At 38.3% G+C, this 23,159-nt stretch overlaps 1 protein-coding gene across 1 annotated transcript in view; it reads left to right on the top strand.

Moving 5' to 3' along the window:
- The first annotated feature begins 7,246 nt into the window (after positions 1-7,246).
- The window catches only part of LOC141586568 (putative cinnamyl alcohol dehydrogenase 6), a 29,172-nt gene continuing 13,259 nt past the window's right edge, over positions 7,247-23,159 (top strand). Inside the window, exons 1-6 of the mRNA XM_074407854.1 lie at positions 7,247-7,429; positions 7,594-7,707; positions 7,814-8,041; positions 8,116-8,410; positions 10,600-10,753; positions 11,841-12,023. Of these exons, the coding sequence (XP_074263955.1) occupies positions 7,335-7,429; positions 7,594-7,707; positions 7,814-8,041; positions 8,116-8,410; positions 10,600-10,753; positions 11,841-12,023 (1,069 nt within the window). The 5' untranslated portion in view covers positions 7,247-7,334. The remainder of the gene's footprint in view (positions 7,430-7,593; positions 7,708-7,813; positions 8,042-8,115; positions 8,411-10,599; positions 10,754-11,840; positions 12,024-23,159) is intronic.

The raw sequence follows: 23,159 nt of genomic DNA, 5'->3' as shown, positions 1-23,159 counted from the left end.
GTCTCAAGGATACTAGGGTTGACACAACGGGTGGGGCGAAAAGGACGACGCATAAGAGCCACGAAAGCCTTACGATGATCGAAATTAGCAAAAATTACCGATGGATGTGCCTCCACCGGCGGTACAACCGGTCCACTGCTACATTGCCCAGCCTCGAGTTGGGCATTCGCGCGAGATCTCTTGTTGGGTAAACCTCTAGTTTTCACCATACTGCAAGAAAATCATATTTAACAAAGGATTGACACTTGAAAGTTCTTAACACAAAGGACGGACTGTTTTACTTGTATATCTAGTTTGGGATAAGCTTTGTAAGATAAACTATCAAAAATCACCATGTATCTTAAAATTCACATAGTTCTAAGTTCTCAAATCGCTTCAAATCAGAAAATACTCATCAACAAAGAAGAAGAATTTCGTTTTTGTTAACCCTAGAATTTAGAAATTGAATTTTTCCCCATGAAGTTAATTAACCAAATTATACACAAGTTCTATATGTGATTGGATTCGAAAATCAATAAGTTTAAGACCAAATTTTGGTCGTTTGGAACAAGCAATCGAAATATATCATACTAATACACAATGTCTTTGAAAACACATAAGAGATTGAGTTTAAATCTTACCTTAAACTGATTTAGGACAAGCAAGAATAAGTGTGACACCAAGATGTTACCCAAAAGCTTGAGAAAGGAAGAGTATGGAGTTTTAGAGAGAAGGAAAGATGAAGATGGGAGGCGGAAATAAGAAAGAAAGGCACGAAATTAGGATTTTTGTATAACCCGCAATTGGCCTGCTACAGAAACACTCGGTCGAGTGTTGGGAATACTCGGCCGAGTGTTCACTACTCGGTCGAGTATTTAGGATACTCGGCCGAGTGTGCATTACTCGGTCGAGTACCATTCTTACTCGGTCGAGTTTTGAAGACTTAATAGATTATTATTCTAACAAAATGGGCACTCGGTTATGTAACATGATACTCGGCCGAGTTTGGTCTACTCGGTCGAGTACTCGCATCAACTCGATCTAGTTTTCGAAATAAAGAAGGAGTCGTAACCCTTCACTTTGTTCTGCAAAATCAAATAACATCGTTCGGAGTTCCGGGATTCCGGCTCGTCACAATTAAAGCTGATTCCTACCACGTAAACACATAACAACACGTAAATCCGCACTTTCATCTCCAAACAATCATCACTTCTACCTTCATCCCTCACTATGCCAAGAAACTATTTTACTGTACCCATATGGCATATGTCACAATCTAACCACGGTACCTACCAGGTTTAGCTCTATATCACATCATTTCTACTTCTGCTAATCATCAGGCATACACCTTATTCACATTTGTAACACAATCGATTTCACACCTAACACATTCATCATAAAACAAATTGATTAATTTGTCACTGATCACACATTGCAACAATTCCATATTCACTTCCACTTTTCTACACATCTAACTAACACATACCACTCCAGTAATAGATACGCACACAATAGATGCACACAACACACAACACTTAGCAATCCACGACTCACACTAGCTACCCTTTTCCCGTGTCTGGCTTAAGTCCGATGGGGCCATGATTTTGAAATGAGGGCGCCTACTCACTCAAAATCTAGCATCGGCTGGGGCTCCCAACGTACATACACCAGGTTCATTTTAATTGACACCTTATGTTCATTAATTTCGTTAGTTCAGGTTCCAAAATCGTCGGCTCTGATACCACTATGTAACACCCCCGCACACCAGAACGCCTTACCAAGGACCATTCCAGTGTATGACGGTGTCACCATCTCGGTTTCCCGAGGAAGTAGATCAAATTAGACAATACAAGGACAATATTACATTAATAAAATATCTGTCACAATACCATTCTATTCAAGTCCCTAGAATAAAGTCCAAATACAACACTTGTGATTCTACAACTCTAGACCAAGTGGCGTGATGACTCGATCCCTCCAATCCCGGCAGCAGAATCAACAATACCGCTAAACCATCCGCTCACCATCCCCGAATGGATCACCGCAGATACCACAAAACAACACGGGGTCAGTACTGACTAATCAAATGTAAGACAAGACAATAAAGTAAATGGCTGATCATCCACTATCCCACACTCATCACCTCGTACAAACACCGACTACACACGAAGCGTGTAGCCCCGCTGATTACCCATCGTAATGGTAATCCTCGCCGCCATGGGTGACCGCAGCCCATCCCCACCTAGTCCAGCTCCTCAACGAGCGACTAACAGTCCCTGTCCCTTAATGTGCACATCCCCTCCCGTGGCGGGTTCCACGGAGGGCGAACTAGGGCGTGAAGCCACTCCCGCAAGTGATTCCACCACAATCCCAATCACAAAGATCGCATCTGTCACATGACAACGCCGTCATTACCACAACCACTATACTCCGATGATCAGCGGATAACCATGAATCACAATACAATCAAAATCTCAAATCAATTAACAGTAGACTGAGTAGGGAGACCCTACCTCATAACAAAGCATGAAAGACTTCCATTTATAGCCACGCACGACTCCATTAAGCATCCTAACAATGACAACCAAATCCTATTACACGACTATACTCAAATAATCATTCAAAAAGGACGCAAGGCAGCAACTTACCTAACCTTGCACATCGGTGACGACCTAGACAACCACCATCCACGTCCTCCTTGCTCCGCGAGTCCCGACATTCCCATGGTAGGGGTTAAGCTAACTCTTTAGAGGTATGAGGCTATGGAGTAATAGAGTAGGGGTGATGGTCTAGGGTTAGAGAAAGAGAAACTGTCGAGGAAATGAGAAAATAGAAATGAATCTCGCGAACTCGCATTTATAATAACGCGTCGACAGCAGTCATACTCGGTAGAGTATAGGAACACTCGGCCGAGTAGACTCCACTCGGTCGAGTATTGGTGATACTCGGCCGAGTGGCCTCTGCTAGGTCGAGTAACTAACCTCTACACCTCCTATTACCAGACTGATCCCTCACCCAATCATTCCTAAGGTCTGTTTGGTCAACAAGATCGGTCAACAACGCTCCTAAAACTCCTGAGTGTTACAGAAATATTCTTATAGGGAGTATTGATAATCTTGCATAAAGAGTTTTTTTTTCCTTACGCCAATACTTTTGACATAATATCGAAGGGACATTTATTACATGTTGTAATATCCCGGAAAAAAAATAGTGAAAATAATATACACAAAGTGTTATACGGATGTATCATATTGCGTAAGACGACATATCATATATTAGTCTTATATATGAGATATTTTGAATAGATAGACTTGTTACCTTCTTAGATATGTATTACATTACTTAGCACCTAAGTTTTCATAAGATGACAAAGTAAACTTGAGTACGTGCTACGTAAGTGCGTAACAAATGCATTTATCCATTTCATTAATCATCACGTAGCTAGGAGATAGGATAGACATGGAGGATATCAAATAGTATTTGTAAACCGCCTCATGAAGGTTTGTTTGACACGACATTTCAGGTAGCTTACCTGATTTTTTGCACGTGTTTGACAAGTAGCTTATTTGACTGCTACCTAGAGTAGCATTTGAGATTTCAGGTACCTGAAATAAATTATCTTCCATTTATTACCCCTAAAATTTATAATATTAAATAATTATCATACCTTTTACGTCCTTTTACCAAAAAACAGCTATATTTTTAGGTAGTTTGCCAAACATTTTTTTTATAATCAATTCCCTTATCAGCTCCTACTTTTCAGTTACCTTATCAGTTACCTTTTCGGGTTTCAGTTATCTTTTCAGGTTTCAGGTAGCTTATCAGGTTTCAGCTAACTTTTCAGCTAGTTTACCAAACAGAGCCCAAGAGAATAAAATTTTCAAAAAAATTTCCCTCCAAAAGGAATCCGGTTAAATAAGGAAACATGCAAGACTTTCTTTCAATTAATCATTATTATTTTTTCATTAAATGTTTTAATCACTATAATCTTTTATAAATTCTAAATTACAATAATTTTTTTTTTTAGAAAAAAGACAAAACTGGTATAAATCTAAAAATTTTAAATGGTTAAATCTTTTCCTAGTTCGATTTTTATACAGTATATTATAGAATGACTTAACATAAACTTACTTTGTATAAAAAAAAAATTATAAATTGATATTATTAGTTCTATGACAAAACAAATCATTAAGATTATTTTTCAAAATTTATAAACTTAAATCATTAATTTTTGTTAAAAAATATTTTCATTAAAATGCACATTTCATGACTTCACCCAATTAGTCAATTTTCTTGATTAGTTTCCTAGTTCAATTTTGTTTCTTATATTAAAATAAGAGGGGTGTAATATGAAAAATCAATGACATGTAAATAGTAAAAATCTATAAATAATACATTAAAAAGTAAAAAGTTTATATATACCGCGCATATATGTGCGGCATCTATACTAGTAAAAGTATTAAGCTTCATAAGTAATACTTATATAGCGGTGAAAGTTAAAAAAATACGAACAATATGAAATTTCCAAAATACGAGAAAATTCCAACAATTCCATTATAAAGATCACTGTCCAAATACACTCAAAAAATAAAAAATTAATAGTAAACTACAAAATAATTAGTTAGTAATAGAGAAATATAATGTGTATTCGAGAAATAGGAACATACATCGGATGTACTACCTCAGACCTCATTAGTTTTTGAGCTTATGTGTATTTTTTTTGAGCTTTTTAAAGTTTATAAGTTACGGAGTACATTTTAATTTTTTGCCGTCAAAACTCAAATTTAACTGAGCTTATATAAAATGTTTTTGAGTTATATTTAATTTTTTAAGCTTAATGTCTAATTGAATGAACTCAGAAACTTTATAGTAAAACTCAAAAACTTTAAAAGAAAACTCGAAAATTTTACTGTAATGCTCAAAAATTAAGTAATTGGTGGTAATACATCGGATATATAATCCACTTACCGTGTATATTCTGATAGAATCAGATAACTAAGCGTCAAAAATTATTATCCATATTAATGTCCCAAAAATTTCAAATCAAATTCGAGATAAATATAAGTGTTATTCCAATAGTCGTTTTTTTTTTTTTGCTCAATCTTACCAACAATGATGGAAACTCTTTTCTAAAGAAAATTGTAACAACGCCATTTTCATTAGTCTCGACCAATGCAAAAAAGCAGTTCTTCAAAAACTTGTGGAATTAATTGGAGGAGAGATTGATCGCATGTTGTAAGAAAAAGAGGATCTTTATAAACGGATTTTGGAAATATTTTTGGCATGATTATCGAAAGACGATAATGATTTCAATCAAAATTGTCGAAGATGAAAGAAATCAGAAATCGATGCTGCGGAAGATGAAAACCTAATATTTAGGTTTTTTTTGGAAAGCGGAAATTGATGCAGCGAAAGATGATAAAAACCTAATTGTTAGGTATTTTCTAGAAATCAGAAACTAATACAGCGGAAAGTGAAGAAAACCTAATTTTTGGGTATTTTATTTTTTCTGGAGAAACTGCGAACAAAAATTTGAGAAGAAGACCACAAAAGATGTCCATTGAACAAACAAATCGAAAAAGAATTACAAGCTAGAATGTGAGGAGATTTGCGGAACCACGCAAGAAAAAGGAGGATCAAATTGATTGACTTGGCGAATAATAGCATGATAAATCCGATAATCTCCATTATCAACTAGCTTAAGGCCTTGTTTGGTACTCAACAGATTATAATTAACAGAAATAGATTGGTGAGGTAGATTACAAATGACAGCTTTAATTTGACATATTTGACTAGTGTATTACAATTAGCCATGGGTGTTACCGAAATCTAATGATACCGAATGTCTCTAACTCATTTTCCTTTTTAAATATTTGACATTTGACGTTGCCAAATTTGAATTATCCGCTTTTAACCACCGAAAAAAAAAAACAAATGACAAATACATAAAGTTGAACCAATACATTACCAGTTTTGGCTTTTTGGTGTCCACTAAAAGTATCCTCTATAGACTACTCTTTTGGAGTAGTGAAGACAATGTAATGAATAAACACTTTTAAGTAAGTTTGGCTTTTTCATTCGCCTAAGTCAGAATTGAATCAGGACCCTTGATTAAGAAATAAGAGTTTTTACTAGTCATTCACACCAACCAACTTAAACTCTGACTATGATATTTATTGATAAATAAATCATGATAAAATTAGGATTATATGAGACTGTTTTTTAGGAGACTAAGACCCTTATTCTTTTTGGCTGTAACGAGTTGAACTAAACTGAACGGGCCTACATAACCAAATAAATGCTTTCAACACCAGAACACATGTTTAATTTCTAACGTCCAACTGCTCCTACCTTTAATTTTTATGAAGGTCCTGTTTGGTAAACAGCGGATTAATATTAGCAGAAGCAGATTTAGAAAGCAGATTTAACTAGCATAATAATTTAGCGGGTTTGACTAGCAAATTTATTTAGCAGAATTGTTTTAGAGGTGTTTGCTAATTGACAATTTTATATTAGCAGATTGTTTAGATTCTTTGTAAAATGACAAATAAGGATATGAATAAATTATTTATTAAATATATAAAAGGAATGTTAGTATTTTTTAAGGGGGTAAATATCAGTAAGAGGATTATACATCTAATGTATTACCTTCAATTCTATAGTTTTTGAGTATTCTAATCAAGTTTTTGTGTATTCTAATCAAGTTTTTGAGTTTCACTATAAAGTTTCTGAGTTTATTCATTTAAAAATTAAGCTCTAAAAAATTACAATAAAACTCAAAAACATTACATATTAGTTTAGTTAAAGTTGAGTTTTGACGAAAAAAATATTAAAATCTAACTTATAAACTTTAATATGATCAAAGAAATATACATATGCTCAAAAACAAATAAAGTTCGAGGCAATAAGCTCAAAAAAAATACATATATGCTCAAAAAATAAAAAAGTTGGATGTAGTACATCCGATGTATGTTCCTTTTTCTTGGGTAAATATGACAATATTTTTTCATTCTAATCCGCTAACCTAATATGCTAGTAGGAGCAGCATATTGCAAAATAGTATATTGGACCCCAATATGCTATTTCAATATGTCATTAACCAAACGCTTCTAAATAAAGATATTCGTAAGTAAGTCAAACATGCTAAACCTCTCCAATATGCTTTGAAAGTTGGCCAATATGTCATTTACCAAATAGAGCCGAAATTTACAATAAAATCGTACCAAAATCTTATTTTGGTTGCCTATAAATTCGAAGGAAAACTTTAAACATTGGCATTACCACCCAACAATCCGATTCTGAGCACCAAAAAATCCCAAATATTGGCATATACTGTACAATTTTTTTTTTAGAACATGACTCAAACAACTCCGAAGCATACACAAATAGTGCCGGGATGGGCAGCTCATGATACAACCGGAAAGATCACTCCATACGTCTTTAAAAGAAGGTACGTATATACTCGTAAATACTCTAAATCACGTACTTCTGTTTCGCACCATATTGTATAGATAAAGTCATGTGAAGCTTGTATAAGCTAAGTAGACTTGTACGTTCACGTCTTCATCAATGATAGTAAAATTATTTAAGCTAATTCGCCATTTTTATGATCAGAGAAAATGGAGTTAACGACGTGACGATCAAAGTATTGTATTGTGGAATGTGCCATACTGATCTACATCAGATTAGAAATGATTGGGGTATCACTATGTACCCTGTTGTTCCAGGGTAAGTTCTCTCAACTTTTTTGGCTACTGTTCGAATAAATTAAATTTCTAATTACCTCTCAAAATTGGCGGAAATTTAAAGTTGAGCATTATCGACTGTAATACAGGCACGAGATAACGGGGTTAATAACGAAAGTTGGACAAAATGTGACAAAATTAAAAGAAGGGGACAGAGTAGGTGTCGGATATTTGGCGGCGTCATGCTTAGATTGTGAATTTTGCAAAGATGATCAGGAAAATTACTGTGATCAACTTCAGTGTACTTGCAATGGTATTTTCTGGGATGGTAGTATTACTTACGGTGGTTACTCTAACATACTCGTCGCTGATCATAGGTATGTATCATGTATGTACGTGTACTAATACGACTAGTACCTTATCTAAGGTTAATTAAGATAATGTATAATAGGTACGTTGTACGTGTACCGGAGAATTTACCAATGGATGCAGCAGCACCACTGTTATGTGCCGGGATAACAGTGTACAGCCCAATGAAGGACAACAACTTGCTTGAGGAATCAACGAGTCCAAAGAAAGTCGGGATAGTTGGGCTAGGTGGTCTGGGTCATGTCGCGGTTAAGCTTGCCAAGGCATTTGGTCACCATGTCACCGTCATTAGTACCTCTCCTTCTAAGGAGGTTGAGGCTAAACAACGTCTTGTTGCTGATGATTTTGTTGTTAGCACTGATGCCTCTCAAATGAAGGTTTTAATTCACTTCTTTCCACCATAAAATAAATGTTTGATGAGAAATAGTATCTACCTTCTCCTTTTACAACCGATTAAAATATGGATTATTTTGCTTTATCCACTTGTTTTCTAACCCCACACGATATATACTAAATAAATTAATTGTCAGAGGGTAAAGAGAGTAGGTGGAAGAGAAGGTTGAAAGACCTCTTGTTTGATATACAAAAGTGCACCTTAATCTTGTTATCATTTTTTTTGGTGTCAAATGAGTCATAAAAGCAGAACAATATAGGAGAGGGGAGAATTCGAACCTAAGGTCTATTGTCAATAATACTTTCATCTTAACCATCAGGTTAAGACATTTTCGACACCTTAGGGTGTTTTTGGATAGTAAAATTGGAGAGAAAGGGAGGGGATCCGAGCTGACCTGGCAAATCGGGTCAACGGCTCGGGTTCGGGTCGGGCCAATTTGGGCCGAGTCATTTCGGGTTTCTAAAATATTCGGGTTAGTTTGGGCCGGGTCGGGTCATTTCGGGTTTATGGGTCTGTTTTGGGTTTGTTGGTTGGGTTGTTTCGGGTCAAGCGGCTCGGGTCATTTCGGGTCGGGTCATTTTCGGGTCAATGATTAAGAAGGAAAAAAGGCATTTCAAGTCTTTTGGGGCCAATTAAAGTTATGTTTTATCAGGTCATTTTCGGGTTGGGTAGTTTCGGGTCGGGTCATTTCGAGTCGGGTTAATTCCTGTCTATGAAAGCTCAGGTCATTTTCGGGTCGGGTCAGGTTAATTCGGGTTTCGGGTGTCATTCGGGTGCGGTAGTTCGGGTCAATTTCGCATCTCGGGTCATCCTTTTCGGATCGGGTCAATCGGGTCGGGTTAATTTTGCCAGGTTTAGAGGGGAGGGGGGTGGAGGAAAAAGAAGGGGAGGGCAAATGGGTTGTGGGTGTTTGGATACAATTTTCCTCTAAATCTTGCCTATTATGAAGAGATTTTGATTTGCTTTTGAGGAGGGAAAATTGATCCCTCCATTTCCCTCCACCCTTATTTGCTATCCAAACAAGTAATTTTAAATCCCCTACTCTCCCTCCCTTTCTTTTTCCTCCAAATCTTTCAATCCAAACATACCTGTTAGTTGGGGATATTACGCCAATTTTGAGAAGTTATTCTTACACGTGACTCTATTAAACGACCAACTAATAATAAGATTTCTCCGAAGATAGAGGTTTTAGAGTACATACTTACTTATAAAGGGTAATGAAATAAAGTACCATCAGATTATGTTATCTCATTTTTTTTGATATCTCAAGACTTAGGGTGTGTTTGGATAGTAAAAGTGGAGGGAAAGGGAGGGGAGGGGGAAGGAGGGAAGAGAAAGGGAGAGAAGGGGAGGGGAAGGGGAATGGGGTGTAGGTAGACTTGTCAAACGGGTCGGGTCCCGGGTCAGGTCAAATACGGGTCGGGTTATACGGGTCACGGGTCGGGTTAGGGTCAGGATACGGGTCAAGAAATAATTTCTAACGTCTTTTTTAAATGATTTTTTAATTTAAAAAATATTTTTTTAAAATGTAAATCATATTTAAAATTAATATTTTAATCATATTCAACGTTTATATTAATTATATTGACATAATTATTAAAATAAAATTTTTTTAATAATTATTTTATTATTAAATATTATAAAAGTTATATAAATAAATTTTTAGTTATTTTTATAATTTTCAGTAACAAAAAAAATAAATTTTTAATTATTTTTTTCAAATATAATATATAAATATTAATATTTTAATAAAATTCTTGATTTACCTTTGACCCAACGGGTCGACCCGTTCGGGTCGGGTCTCGTCCCTAAAATAACGGGTCATTTCGGGTTCGGGTCAAACGGGTCACGGGTCGAAAAAACCGGGTTTGTAACCCTAAAAACGGGTCGGGTCGAGTTTTCGGGTTGGGCCGAGTTTTGACAGGTCTAGGTGTAGGTGTTTTGGATACAATTTCCTTTCAAATCTGATTTTGATTAGGCTTGGAGGAGATAAATTGGATCCCTCCAAATCTCTACCCCTCTATTTCTCTTCACCCTTATTTGTTATCTAAACAAGGGATTTTAAATCTCCTACTCTTCCTCCCTTTCTTTTCCCTCCAAATCCTTCAATCTAAACACACCCTTATATTATTTTCTCATTCAACCCTTCTTTATGTCTTAATATGTAAATAGGCGAAACAAAGGAGCCTAGATTTCATACTGGACACGGTATCGGCTTATCACTCTCTTGGGCCAACTTTAGAGCTGTTGAAAGTAAATGGAGTTCTTGTTATTGTTGGGGCTCCTGACAAGCCCATGGCTTTGCCCTCTTTCCCTCTGATTTTCGGTACATACTTCTTTCTCAAACAATTTGTGTTATTATAACTAAGTTCAACTTATTTTTCACCGTATCTCTATTTCAATTACTATGCTGAGACTTCTTCTCAATTGATATCGATTCAACTTGAATGAAACATTGTAAAAACTGAATTTATCTCGATCGTGTATTCATGTTCCTTTCTAAATAGGGTGACGCGAATCGTCACTAACTGTTGGGAAAGTAATCCCAACATTAATCCAAGGCATAAGTTAAAGTCAAGGTTTTGAATATAGTATTTAGAGTCTTTAATGGTTACTAGTTTGTAGATACGTTACTAATGTTATTCTTAAGTAATACTATATGTTACTAAGTATAAATATTAGGAGTTAAATTAGTAAGACATTAAGGGTCCGTTTGGATACAATTTTAGGAGGGAAGGGGAGGGGAGGGGGAGTGAGGGGAGGTAAAGGGAGGGGAGAGAAGGGGAGGGCAAATGGGATGTGGGTGTTTGGATAACAAAAATTATGAAGGGAAATGGAAGGGGAGGAAGGAGGGAGATGAAGAATGGATGGAGGATTGAAGGATGTGGGTGGTATAATTAGAGTCCAAATAAAGTTTTCTTTCTAAATCTTGCCACCATTGGAAAGATTATAGTTTGTTCTATAGAAGGGAAAATAAGTCCTCTCATTTCTCTTTCTTTCCATTTCTTTTCTCCCATATTTTTTATCCAAACAAAGGAAATTAAATCCCTCCCTTTCCCTCCCCTCCCCTTCTCTCCAATTCCTTCAATCCAAACGGACCCTAAAACTCTTAATATGGCTATGTTGGAGTTAGGACTTGGACCTTGTATGTAAAGGTTATCACTAGTCGTGTTGGATAAGTGTAGTGTTGTGCTTAATATCCCAAGTTAAGCATAAATTGAAATCTTAGCTATTAGCTAAGTGTTAGAGGATTGCAATTGTATTATTGTTTGTGTTTGAATAATAATACAAGGTTGGGGTGTGGTTAAGTCCATAACAAAATATTGTGTCTTTGCACTTTTATATTATTTGTACCAAAAACCTCAACACTAACTACTGACCAATTGGAATATAAACATTTTTATTTTTCACAGGAAAAAGAATGGTAAAAGGGAGCGTGGCGGGTGGAATGAAAGAAACGCAGGAAATGATGGACGTATGCGGGAAATACAACATAACTTGTGACATAGAACTTGTTACACCCGACCAAATTAACGACGCTTTGAACCGTCTTTCTAAAAATGATGTCCGCTATCGATTTGTCATTGATATTGCTGGCGAGTCTTCTAGCGAATGAACTTGCTCATTCATATTTATCCTTCGACTCAAAAAAAAAAAAATACTCCAGTTTCATTATATTGTATAGTTTATTAGATATACAAAGATGTTTAGCATAGACAAATATAATATAAGTAGGTTATGTTTTGTAAACTATGTAAAGTGAAATAAATCAAAATAAATCAGGATTGTTTCAAAAGATGCAATATTATTCCATAATCTGTATATTTCATAAAATTCGATAATCAACTGATTTAAAAATTAAATTTCAAAGATACTATATTCTATAAAATTAGATAATCAACTGATTTAATAAATAAATTTGATAAAATAATTGCAGGGACATTGCATGTAGGAAATATGATAGTAATCAGTCATGTGACTAATAAAAGTAACAATAATAAAAAATCGGAGTAGTGAAAGTAATAGTAACAACGGGTGTAGTGAAATTAACATTATTAAATGCAGGAGTTGTGAAAGAAACAATAATGACGGCGGGAGTAGTGAAAGTAATAGTAGTCACAACAAATGTAATGAAAATAACAGTAGGAACAACGGAGAATGTATGAAAAATTAGCTAACAATTCGATTTTAAAAAAATTCTTTATTTAAATACGAGTTTGAAAAAATAAAAGGGGATGGAATTGGTCGGGTGTAACAAGTTATATAAATGGTAAACATACGAGTTAAGCTAGTCTAACGTAATTTTATTTCTTAGAAATTAAAATTTGAGGTAAATAGAGATTGTTCAGGCGAGACCGGACACCAAACCTAATAAAGAATAGAAGGGAGTACTTAATTTGATCTAAAGGGTACTCTTAGATTGTTAGGTTAGCAAGATATTGTTCGATGACAAATACGGAGTAACTTTTTTAAAAGAGAATAATTCATTGAATAAAAAATAATGATAAATTGTTATTTATATCAAATTATTTTCACCGTTTTTCTATCTACATAGTATAAAAGTTGAGTTTTTTAAATATTTCTCATTGGTTGATGAGTTTTCACATGTGGGTCCCTTTATATTTTCTATTTTATTTAATTACCATCTCTCCTCAATTCAATTCCTATTTCTATCTGTTATTCCTATTTTAAGTACTTATGTTAAATTATAAGTTAAAATATCACAATTTACATAAAATGTTGTAATTTACATACATTCAACGGGTCTAATTAACACGTCAAATACCTTAAATATAATTCTGATAAAAGACAATTGTATATTATCTGATATTCAAATCTAATATTTATCAAATATTCAAATCTCTAAATATGACTATTTATATTGTCACGGTATTGAACACTTAATCACACTCAATTATATGTCCATGTATCTAATGATAGCGCCTGCTATTATGACGTATAAATAATACGTACTAACTTCATTTAGCTTTAAAACAATATTTCATTTTAGTTTTTTTTATGTATGCCACAATTGTTGATTTACAAGTTACTATATTGATTTTTGTTTATTGCAGGTAATAAAAATAAGAACGAAAATGGATGTGAGAATGGAAATGGAACGATTCAACAATAATAAGAAATCAAAAATTATTTTATTTTAAATATTTTTCTCTGATGAACGACCCATTTTAATACGAGCTCAAGAGATCAATTTCAGTTTTCATGTGTTGGCTTTTGCCCGATGATTAATGATTTATGTGGCAAAATGTATCAATTGAGAGTTTTATTTTCACATTAATGTAAAATTATTCTTTTTTTTTTTGGCAGCAGTAAATAAAGGGTTTTAACATAAAAAAACAAAAACAACTAGGTGGTCATGACACTTTTAGCAAGATCATGAGCCACCACATTAGAACTCCTAGGAATATAAGAAAAGCGTAAACAATGAAAAAACGGAAACATTAGCCGCATATCATCAAGGAGCCCCTTCGTAAGATGATGTTCCATCTCCACTCCCGCTAATTGATGAATTACTTGCAGACAATCGGTCATGATTTCCAGATGAAGGTAGCCCATTCCCGTGGCCATCCGTAGAACCTTCCGAAGACCCAAAGCCTCAGCTTGAAGTGCGGACTCCGCTCGTACCTTAACCCCCCTTGAACACACCGTCTCACCCAAATGACCATAAACCACCCAACAAATAGCCGCATTCCTTGGAGTCTTCCAACCTGCATCTACCATAACCTTCATAGTAGCGCACAAAGTATGTTCCCCTCCCACCACGTAAAGAGGTTGGCCATCCCTAAAACCTTGTGAAACCAGGCTACTTCCATCATTCTTTACCATTTGTCGGGTCCCCACAACTTCATCCAAAACCCTCAGAGCCGTATCCACATTATAAGACCACAATGAGATAAACCAATGGGGATTAAATGGCTCACCTTTAAACAAAATTCCACTACGAACAGCCCACAAACACCACAACGTAGCCATGAACTTAACGATGTTCTCCGTCGCATTATCCATTTTTTCCAACAAATTCACCCAATTGATAATCCAGTCTCCAATCTCAATGGATGAGCAACCAAAAGTACGAATGCCCAGATCACCACATGCCCAGATACGCTGTGCAATGCTGCAGTCACGGAAAATATGCTCCCTAGTTTCAATAATTCCATCAGACAGATTACAAAGCTTGAAAAATGCGAATCCACAGGAATACTTCTTCTAGCAAGCCCACACCCCAAGGACAACGAATCAGCCAAAATTCTCCACATAAGAACCCTCCAAGTCGCTGGTCCCGGTAGCTTCCAAAGTTTCCTCCTACAGAAAGCAATACCCTTTGTACTTATCCGAGATCTATCCTTCATAGTCCCATGAAGGTCCATGAAGGAACTAAAAGTCAACCCATAACCACTCTTGACTGAATATTTGCCACAAGAAGTATACTTCAAGTAGATGCTATCGTAGATTGTGGAATCGCAGGGTGGGATATCTAAGATATTATCAGCTACATCCTTCTCAAATAAGTACCGAAGAAGACCCGCATTCCACCTTCCATCGTCCAATCGTAGATCACGTACTTTCAGATCCATGTAACCCGCATTAACCGGCGACATTGCCGCATTACTTGGGTCAGGCACCTCTCCCTTCACCCACTTCGTCGTCCAAACATTAAGATTAGAATCCACCCCTGGTTTCCACGCAATATGTTGAGAAAGGAGCGCAAACCCATATCGAAGACTCCGCTCACCCCACGACATATTACTCTTCCGCGAACAAACCAATTCATGCATCAACCCACAATCCCCAAACATCTTAGCCCGAAAAATCTTACAGAAAGCAGTTTTATCATCCGACACAATTCGCCAAGCATGTTTGGCTAGCATGGCTTGGTTTAAACATTCAATATTACGCAGCCCAAGACCACCCGCACTCTTTGGCAAGCTTAAGAAATTCCTACTACACCAATGGACATTCTTACCCACCCTACATCTAGCCCACCAAAAATGTGACAATAAAGATTTAATCTTAAGAGTCACACTTACCGGTATTTTAATCACCGATAGATAGAAATTTGAAATATTTGATAGGACGGACGTAATCAAGGTAAGCCTTCCAGCTGGAGACAGAAAAATCACATTCCAAGAAGAGATACGCTTGGTCACCATATCAATGAGACCTTTAAACAACTCGCGCTTCGACCCAATAAAATCCGTGGGCAGGCCCAAGTACTTTCCAAAGCCCTTATTATTTCTAATATTGAGAACTTGCAGACAAACCTTTGCCTAAGCCAAAGTAGTACTTGGACTAAATAAAATTCCTGATTTTGAATCATTAATCATTTGTCCCGAAGCCTTACAATAGGCCTCCAGAATGGCCTTCAGCCCATGCACAGACTGTCCATTAGATTGAAGAAAGAAAACCGCATCATCCGCAAAGAAAAGATGCGTTAGAGGCGGTACCTCACGACACAGTCTAATCCCTTGTAGTAAGCCTTGCGCCTGCGCCTGAATAATCTTCCTGGAAAGAACCTCCATACATAAAATAAACAAGTATGGAGACAACGGATCCCCCTGACGAAGCCCACACTTCGGCTTGAAAGGCGGAAGAGGAGACCCATTAAATAAAACTTCATACGAAACTGAGGTCACACAGCTCATAATAAGTCAAATAATGCTTTCTGGGAACCCAAACTTACATAGGGTGGCCTCAAGAAAAGGCCATCGGACCCTATCATAAGCTTTACTCATATCCGCCTTGAACGCAAATTTACCATGTCCACCCCGTTTATGGGAGTTGATGTTATGGATGAGCTCATGAGCCAAAAGAATATCATCGCTGATAAGTCTTCCTGGTACAAAAGCATTTTGAAACTCTCCAACCAAAGACCCCATAATCTTAGCAAGCCGGTTCGCAATACATTTAGAGACAATTCTCATGAAAACATTCAGAGGCTAATTGGCCTATAGTCATGAACCACTTCCGAGTTTCCACATTTCGGCACTAGTGCAATAAAAGTCCGATTACCTTCCGTTAGGACCTGCCCAGAGTTTAAAATGGACAAAATAGCCTTTGTAAAGTCCTTCTTTATGAGACCCCAACACTTTTGGAAGAACACGACTGGAATCCCATCTGGCCCTGGGGATTTTAAAGCCCCCATCTGGAAAACCGCACCCCTCACTTCCTTTGCAGAGAACGACCTACGTAGCCAATCCACATCATCCTCGAAAATACAAGTTCCTAAAGTAATGTTGAAAACCGCACCCTAAAAATCTCATCATCAACATTAAGCTCCACCTCCATCTCATTAACCCCATACAAGTTCCTAAAGTAATGTTGAAACGCCATGGTTACCTCTCCCGGGTCATAAGACCAAGAGCCATCATTATTTTTTATCCCATGAATAAAGTTCCTCCCCCTTCTACCTTTTACCCAATTGAAGAAATATCTAGTACAAGTATCACCATCCACAGCCCACCGCAACTTAGCCCTTTGTTTCCAAAAGTGAGCAGCTGCAATGGCAAATTCCCGTACTTCTTTATCCACTTTAATGTGCTCGTCCTCCTTTCCTTCACGAATAGCAAGTTCAATACCCTTTTCCAGTCTATCATCAAAATCATCCCACTTTTGTCTCCATGAAAGTTTTTTATCAAGTGTCCAAGATTTAACGCGTTGTCGCACACGCGCGTGGTCAAGAGCTCAAGCATCAATTTTATACGACTTCTTGTTTGTGTTACTCACAAGATTAAGATCAAGCTCAATTGGTGCGTGATCAGAGATCTGGATCAGGTAATGACGTAAACCAGTATTTGAAAAAAGAGACAACCAATCATTAGAACCCATCGCCTTATCCAATCGTTCATACACACGTTGATATCCTCTATGACTATTGCACCAAGTAAAGCGAGGCTCCTTGAACGGGATATCAACTAAATCATTCCGCACACGCCACTCATCAAAAACCATTACGCCATTAATCGAGGAAGTAGCGGTACTCCATTTATCATCCGAACATTCTACTTGATTGAAATCACCAAGAATTTACAACGGGTACGAGAGAGTAGCTAAGTAAGACTCCAAATCCTTCAACACGGAAGCTCGCATAGAAGTCTTTGGAGCACCATAGAACAAAACCAAATACCACAAACGTCCATTAAATTTCTCGACAAGGAGGATTACAAAATTCATACAAGAAAAGACATGGCTCATCCTAGCCTCATTATGCCATCCTACCCATAAACCACCGGATGAACCAACCGCATCAATCCCCGTACACTTATTAAAACCAAAAGGTCGAAAAATAGGGCTAATAGAACTAACATTACATTTCGATTCCATAATAAAAACAAAATCATAATATTTATTCCCTAATAACGCTCTTAGTTTAGGAATTGTAGGGGAGAGCGTATTATTTAGGCCCCTACAATTCCAAGCCAATCCAATCATGGTGAAATAGGAGGTTGTGCAGGCCCAACCTCCGTAAAGCCCTCAACATCATCATCAGCAGCTCCAAAATTAACAGAAGAATCAGAGGACTCTTACAAGTCCAGCCCATCAACATTCACACGAAAACCAACCTCAACACCAGCACCTTGATCCATCTAAATACCCAAGCCCACACACGATTTCTTAGCCAGATGGGTAAGATACTCCTTAGCATGCTCAATAGTGACCATGGCAGCATCAGGAACCAAACCCACTTGAACCTCAGTACAACATTTTCTTTTCTTGGCACGTAAAACAGCATCCCTATTCACTTCCAAAAACTCAGACTTGTGATACAAGTCAGCCAACCCCATAAAGCCATCAGATAAACCAGTTTTAGGACCAATACCCTCATCCATGTTTGCAATCAAAGTAGCATAAGGACCAGTACAAGACTTAAAAAATAATGCCCCATCATGAACAGGCAGCCCATCCACAACCTGCTTACCCTTAAGAGCCTTATCCTTTATCATAGAAACAGCATCAATCTGCTCCTCAATCCTCTGCATAGCAGCAGCCATACCAGCTTCCAACTTCACACCCACCCTAGCTATAGCAGTAGATGACAGAGAGGACCCAACACCTGCAGCCACTCCCTCAACAACACCCTTCCCCTTCCCTACCTCCTCACACCCATCCTTGTTAATCTACAAAGCATGACTAACTTCAGTAGTATCCTTAGACGTGGAGATCAGAATAATAGCTGCACTATGGTGAAAGTCAGAAGAGTCTTCAGATTCTGGGCCCAACACAGCCAAATTAATGACCCAAGAGCAAGGTGGAACTGGTTTACCCTCAGAATCATCACTAATATTAATAACTTCAACCACATCATCCTCAGAAGAAGCTTCCATATTTTCGTGGGTGTACCCGCATCCATATCGCCAGACCCTTCTTCTCCCACCCCATGTTGAACATGACCATCATCAGGATAATGGTAGACCACAGGTAAACCCATAGGAGATAAATCAAACGTTTGATTATAGCCACGGTGATCATCCTCTAACCTAGCCCAGTTCACATCAGCTTCAACCCTATTAAGAATCGCTTCTTGAATTCTGATATCACGATCCAGGACCCCCCCCCAGGACCCACCAAAGACCGGTATAAAGCAAATAAGGATCAATTTGCTTGAACCGATGCAAGAAACTAGGTTGTCCCACGGTTCCCCGATTCTCAAACTCTTCACCCACACTAAGAAAATCTTGAGTTATTGTTGTTATTGTTCCCGATATTAGAATTAGGATTATCACCATTACCCATAGCTTCAAAGATTTACCGCTTTGAGATCCATTGTGTAATACTACGGTTTTATGAGTCTCTGGGTACTCTATCGAGTGGGCCTTACTGCAGTCGAGTAAGGGTGTTTTGATTTAAGAAACAAAGTGATCTCTGCACATGAGGGTACTCGATCGAGTAGCCTGGGCACTCGATCGAGTAAGTGGCACTCGATCGAGTACGTCAGTTAATCGATCGAATAGCATGGGCACTCGATCGAGTAAGTGGCACTCGATCGAGTACGTCAGTTACTCGATCGAGTAGCTCGGTTTACGGGTAATGTTTTGTCAGGTTTTGTTAATAACACGGATTAGTATATAAATCTTTCTGTCATCTTCATAATACACTTTTACAAACCTAATCACATTGAAAAAAGATTTAAGTTACGTTCTTCGCATTCATCCGTGTTATTGACAAATCCCGGAGCTTGAGAGGTCGGATTTCATCGTTCTTTACATCCTTGTGATCCTTGCGTCGAGGGTAAGATCTACGTACCAATTTTATAGTAATCAGTTAAGTTTGTTTAAACCCTAATTTAGGGGATTGGGGGTTGGGGGTTGTGTTAGTTTTTGTATGGTTAGTGATTATGTGATTATGTGTTAGGAGGAGGATTCGTAGAAGAGGCATTTTCATATAGCTGTTGAGATCGTCTGTGTGTGTTGCATTCCAAGTAGGGTTTTCCCTACTCAGTATTAGTCACATAATGTGGTTTGTTGTTGATTGTGATTATTTTAAAGTATCATATTCATATTGTGACGGTTGTTGGATTTGGTTGTTGTTGATTGTTGTGATTGTATCTGTCTGTGTTCTTCGGGGTGCGTCCCTGTCTGAGTGGAGTCACTTGCGGGAGTGGCTTCACGCCCATTATTCGCCTTCTGTGGAACCCGCCACGAAGGGATGTGCATTAATGGATTTAGGTTTATCGCTCTATGGTATGAGCGAGGCTTAGGTGGGAACGGCAGGCTGCGGTCCCCCACTGGCGGTGTGGAGTAACTTTGTTGCGATGGGTACTACGGCATGACTACACACTTTAGTGTGTAGTCGGATGATGAGAGTTGATTATGGAGTTTGGGTTATGTGACGATTGAGATATGTTGGTTTCTGTCTTATTGTAATTATATATGATTGTGTAATTAGTACTGGCCCCGTCTTTGTTTTGAAAAACTGTGGTGATCCATTCGGGGATGGTGAGCAGTTGTTGAGCAGGTATGAGTCGAGACATATGGGCTAACTAGGATGTGTCACCACAAGATGATAGAGTCTTCCGCTGTAGTTTTGAGTAGTTGTCAGACATTTTGATTAGTTGTTAGACTTTTGGTTTGAGAACATGTAACTCGTATTTTATCAGTTGGTTTTGAGTTGTAATCACTAAACTTTATACTTTTAAATGTTGTTTCTTTATTGTCTTTTGATTATCTTTGCCTCGGGAAACCGAGAGGGTGACATCTTTATACCTGAGTGGTCCTGGTAAGGCACTTGGAGTATGGGGGTGTCACAAAGTGGTATCAGAGAGACGATCCTGAAACCTGTAACTAATGAATCTAATGAACATAGGGAGTCAATTAAAATGAACCCGGGGTAAAAGTTGTAGGAGCTAATGCAAAGGCTTGGGAGACGTCCTAAAGTCGCGAACTCGCCCTGCAATTTTAAACCAGTCACATGGGGGGTATGTGTCAAGGTCGTATGTGTTGTCTTTTGGTTCAAATGTGTACATAACGGTATGTGTTGTGAACTGTTGGATGTTGGGAGTGGAGGATTGAAAGTATGGTTAAAGGTTGAAAAGATATGTTTTATATGTGAATTGAATGAAGAAGCATGTTGGGTGTTTATAATGTGGCATTTCGATAATATGAAGTAGATTGCTTTAATGATTATATGAGAAATTTTGTAGATTTGCATGCGTAGTTATAATTATAATGCCGAGATTATAAAGATTGCGTATTATGTTGGGGTAAGTGAGATAACATGCGAGTAGCGTATACGAGTCAGCATGACTCGATCGAGTGGGGGGCACTCGATCGAGTAGGTGAGGTGCTCGATCGAGTGGGCCTAACTCGATCGAGTGGATAGTTTGATATTTTTATGGTCAGAACCGTGTTTTTGGGTACTCGATCGAGTACATAGGGGCACTCGATCGGGTAGGAGGCACTCGATCGAGTGGCTTGTCAGCTCGGTCGAGTATGTTAGAGATCAGAAGGTCTGTTTGGGGTCTGGTGTCGGGGCACTCGATCGAGTATGTTGGGCACTCGATCGAGTAGCCTCAACTCGATCGAGTAGGTTTTGGCACTCGATCGAGTGGGGTCCGGACAGGCTGTTTTCGTGTTTTGGGTTATGGTATGTATGTTTATATCTACCTTTTCTTATATAGATTCAAGATGCCGCCAAAGAAAACCGCCTTGTATGCGAGAGCTGAGAGCATGAACGTTGATAACATAGTTAAGATGTTGGAGCATCAAGATGCTCTTACGGAAGCGCTAAAGAGAGTGGGGAAGGATAAGGAGGTTGATCATTCTAAGATCAGTCTCTGCATAGCTAGGTTTAACCCGAAGGAGTATAAGGGAACCGGGGAGCCAATTCTTCTCGACAATTGGCATCGTGAGATGGAGAATATTATGGATTTGGTACATTGTCCGGATGAGATGAGGATAGAACAAGCTGCATTCTACTTGAGGGAGGCAGCAGGAGAGTGGTGGGATAAGGTAAAGTGAGTGCAAGAGGTATGTATGAGAAGCAGGGGCTGCCTGCTATTCCTTGGGAAGAGTTTAGGAAAGCTATGAAGAGGGAGTTCGTGACGGAGCATGTGAGGAGTAAGCTGAGGGAGGAGTTTGATGGGTTCAAGATGACCTCTGAGATGTCTGTGGCTGAGTATTACAAACAGTTTAATGAGAAGGCTAGGTATGCTGAGGATATGGGATTGAGTGATGAGAACCTAGCTCTGAGGTTTGAGAAGGGGTTGATCCCCCAAGATAGTGGAGAAGTTACCCGTGGGGATCCTTACAGATGTCAAGGAAGCTTATGAGAGGGCTGGGAGAGCTGAGAGGCTGGTAGAGATGACCCGAAAGAGAGGTTCTGAGAAAAGAAAGGCTGAGAGCGAGGGTGGTGGCCAATCTAACTACAAGAAGAGCAACCACACTCAGGCTAGAGCATATTCTTCTGGTTTAGGGTTTAGTGTTGGGGCTTCATACGGGCGTGGCCGTGGTATTAGTGGTGGTATTTTGGGTATGACCTGCTTTAACTGTGGCGGTGTAGGCCACAAGAGACATGAGTGCACCAGTGCGGTGAGCGGGGGTTACCAGAGGCCGGGACAGGGGAGCTTTTCTCAGGGGCCGGCACAAAGTTTTGCGAGCAATAGACCAGCTGGGTCATGGAACAACCGGGGAGGTCAGAGCAACAATGGGGGAGGTAACCGCAATGGCGGTAATTCTTATCGAGCTTGACTACAAACACCAACAACAACCGGGGTCGGGTGCTAAGCCGACTACCTCTGCCAGTACTGTCCAAGGAGGTGGGCAGAAGACCAGTGGAAATCTGTTTATGATGGAGAAACAAGCAGCTGAGGACGACGCACATGTTATCACTGGTACTTTTCTTGTTAATGGTGTTTACACCTTTGTTTTGTTTGATTCGGGGCATCTCGATTGTTTGTATCTTGAGTCATGTTAAACATTGGGTTTGAGAGAGTATGAGTCCATAAGTGAGAGAGTTTTTATACCTTCGGGAGAGTCTCAACATGTGGGAGGTTGTTTAGGGATGTATATATGATAATTGGGCAAGTTGATCTACCCAGACTTGCTAGAGTTTCCTTTAGACAGTTTTGAGATGATAGTCGGGATGGATTGGTTAGGAAAGTACAAAGCTAAGATAGACTGTCATCAAAAGAAAGTGTCTTTGAGAGGTCCTAAGGGCATTAGTGTGTCTTATCATGGGTTTGTTGTCAAACCCAAAGTTAAGTTGATTGCAGCTGT

The sequence above is a fragment of the Silene latifolia genome, chromosome 6, assembly GCF_048544455.1.
Source record: "Silene latifolia isolate original U9 population chromosome 6, ASM4854445v1, whole genome shotgun sequence".
Lineage (NCBI taxonomy): Eukaryota > Viridiplantae > Streptophyta > Magnoliopsida > Caryophyllales > Caryophyllaceae > Silene > Silene latifolia.
The sequence above is the reverse complement of the archived record's forward strand: the minus strand, read 5'-3'. Positions and strand labels throughout refer to the sequence as shown.